The following is a 2,162-nucleotide window of genomic DNA, read 5'->3' on the forward strand; positions in this document are numbered from 1 at the left end:
GGTGCTCTCTGCCTGCCGGGGCCGCGCGGGGACACCAAGGGGGACCCCGGCCAGGGCTGGGGCTGAGGTAGGAACTGTGGGGGAGCAGTAGCTGGGAAGGAGAAGGGACATGGGCTCAGCATTGCTCAGAGGCTGGGGCCCCACTCCACCTTATCTGCATCCCTCTTCCCCATCCTGGTGGCCGTGTCACCCCATTGCCATGGGCAAGCCAGCGGGTCCCTGGGGGGGACGGACAACCCTGCACCCCTGGGGGATGCTGACCCCTTCCCTAAGCCCCCTCCCAGCCCCAGGGCATCCTTACAGCATGGAGGGCACATAAGGCACGAGGGGGACGGGTGCCAGGCAGACGGTGGCAGCGGTGGCAGCAGGGGTGGCTGCCAAGTACCAAAGGCCGCGTTGCTCCGGCTTCTCGGCTCCAACGCGGGGGCCTGGGGGACAGGTGCCACCAGGGCCACGCTCTGCTGAGGGGAGGGAGGTGGTTAGATGTCCCCAGGGGGGTTAGATGTCCCCAGAAGGGTTAGGTGTCCCCAGGGGTGCGCATCGAGTGGCAGCCCCAGGTGCCATCACCCCCTGTGCCACACCGGGCAGCCACTGCTGGGTGAGCACACCTGAACCCCAGGTGCCAGGTGGCACCACTAGCTGCCACTTCTGTCCCCAAACAGTGTCAGGGGGCTGAGGTTGTTCCCTGTCCCCCCACCCAGCCCCCATACAGGGATGAGCTGTGCCAGGCATGTGTCACCCTTGTCACCCACCAGATGCGGCTCTGTCCCTGCTGCCCGGTGCACCCATGGGTGCCCGGCAAGTGGGGCAGGACGTCCTCCTCGGGGTGCTGTGCTGGGGCTGCCAAGTGGCATCACCCCCCCCAAATCCAGCTGTGGAGAGAGGAAATTGGGAATGTCCTGTGGGACCCAGCCAGGGATGTTTGGGAAGAGCTGAGGGGTTTGAGGGGGCTGATGGGATGGGAGGGAGGGAAAGGAGGGTCTGCAAAGGTGGGCTCTGCACTGGCACCTGGGACAGGGCTGGGGACAGGTGACACCGATCCCGGTGACACCAGGAATCCCAGGGAATCCTTGGAACCCCAGGGAATCCCAGGAAACCCCAGGTATTTCTGCCCCCACAGGCACAGAGGTTAACAGAGCTGCCAAGGGGGGACCCACACGAGGTCAGAGCATCCCCAGAGCTGCTCATATTGGTCCCCCTGGGGACGGTGGGGTCTGGCTGAGGGACAGTGGGGACAGCCTCAGGCCATGAGGAGTGGGTTTTCTATTCCCTCCCTGAGCCTCCCCAGTTAATGAATTAATTAAAGTCGTTAGCAGCCGTTAGGGGTGGTAGGGAGAGCTAGAAGGGGCTGGGGGCCACTCACCTGATGCCATCCTGCCCCTGTGACATCGGGGACACCCCGAGGTGCCTGGCTCCTCTCGGGGTGCCGGGGTGGCACGTGGTGTCCCCGCCTGGTACCGTGTCCCTGCCAAAGCCCAGCGTGAGCACGGCCAGGGTCCCCGAGGCGAGGGTGGCCGCCCTCAGCCCCACCACCGAGCGCCAGCAGCACCCACCTGTGCACTGTCCCCGAAATGTCACCGCCCCCGGGGGGTTCCCACGGTGCCTCCGCAGGGACGGCGGTGCCCGGGGCCCGGCGGGTGAGGGCTCTGACCCCGAGGCTGCGGCGGAGGACAGGGAAGCGGGGCGGGATCCGCTGGGTTCCTCCAGACCTGCAGGACCCGCCCTGGGCTGAGCGCTGAGGGGTCCCGTGGGACCACCAGGACCCGGCCCCACAGTCCTGCAGCCCCAGAACATCCTGCTCCGTTTGGGGAGGGGAAGTGGTGTGCAGGGAGCAGCGCGTGTCCTCTGTCCCCTCTGTCCCCACCCTCGTGAGGTCCCACTTACCGAGGTCCAGCTCCGGCCTGTGCCGTGGCAGGGAAGCTGACCTCTCCCTCCATGTGGGTGTGACCCCGGGGGCCACCCTGCCCCGCACCGGGGGGCTCGGGTCCCTGCGGAGGGGACAGAGATGCTGTCACCAGGCTGGCAGCCAAACCTCTCCCTGGTCACAGCAGAGGTGTGGACAGGCCGAGGCTGGGGGTGTCCCCACGCTGCCCCCACACCCCCAGGTCCCTCCTGCCACCTACCCCGAGGGTGCTGCATCCTGGGGGGACGATGGTCCGCTG

The 2,162-nt window shown here is 67.2% G+C and overlaps 1 protein-coding gene across 1 annotated transcript in view; it reads right to left on the reverse strand.

Annotated features, from left to right (window-relative positions):
* AKNA (AT-hook transcription factor) overlaps nucleotides 1–2,162 on the reverse strand; it is a gene marked incomplete at its 3' end in the record, with an annotated part of 12,560 nt that continues 10,398 nt past the window's right edge. The window contains exons 9-15 of the mRNA XM_017740288.1: nucleotides 2,124–2,159; nucleotides 1,885–1,988; nucleotides 1,554–1,709; nucleotides 1,364–1,465; nucleotides 753–872; nucleotides 302–461; nucleotides 1–91 (exon numbers count right to left, since the gene is read on the reverse strand). Coding sequence (XP_017595777.1) covers nucleotides 1–91; nucleotides 302–461; nucleotides 753–872; nucleotides 1,364–1,465; nucleotides 1,554–1,709; nucleotides 1,885–1,988; nucleotides 2,124–2,159 — 769 coding nt within the window. The remainder of the gene's footprint in view (nucleotides 92–301; nucleotides 462–752; nucleotides 873–1,363; nucleotides 1,466–1,553; nucleotides 1,710–1,884; nucleotides 1,989–2,123; nucleotides 2,160–2,162) is intronic.

The sequence above is a fragment of the Corvus brachyrhynchos genome, unplaced genomic scaffold, assembly GCF_000691975.1.
Source record: "Corvus brachyrhynchos isolate BGI_N302 unplaced genomic scaffold, ASM69197v1 scaffold305, whole genome shotgun sequence".
NCBI classification, from domain to species: Eukaryota; Metazoa; Chordata; class Aves; order Passeriformes; family Corvidae; genus Corvus; species Corvus brachyrhynchos.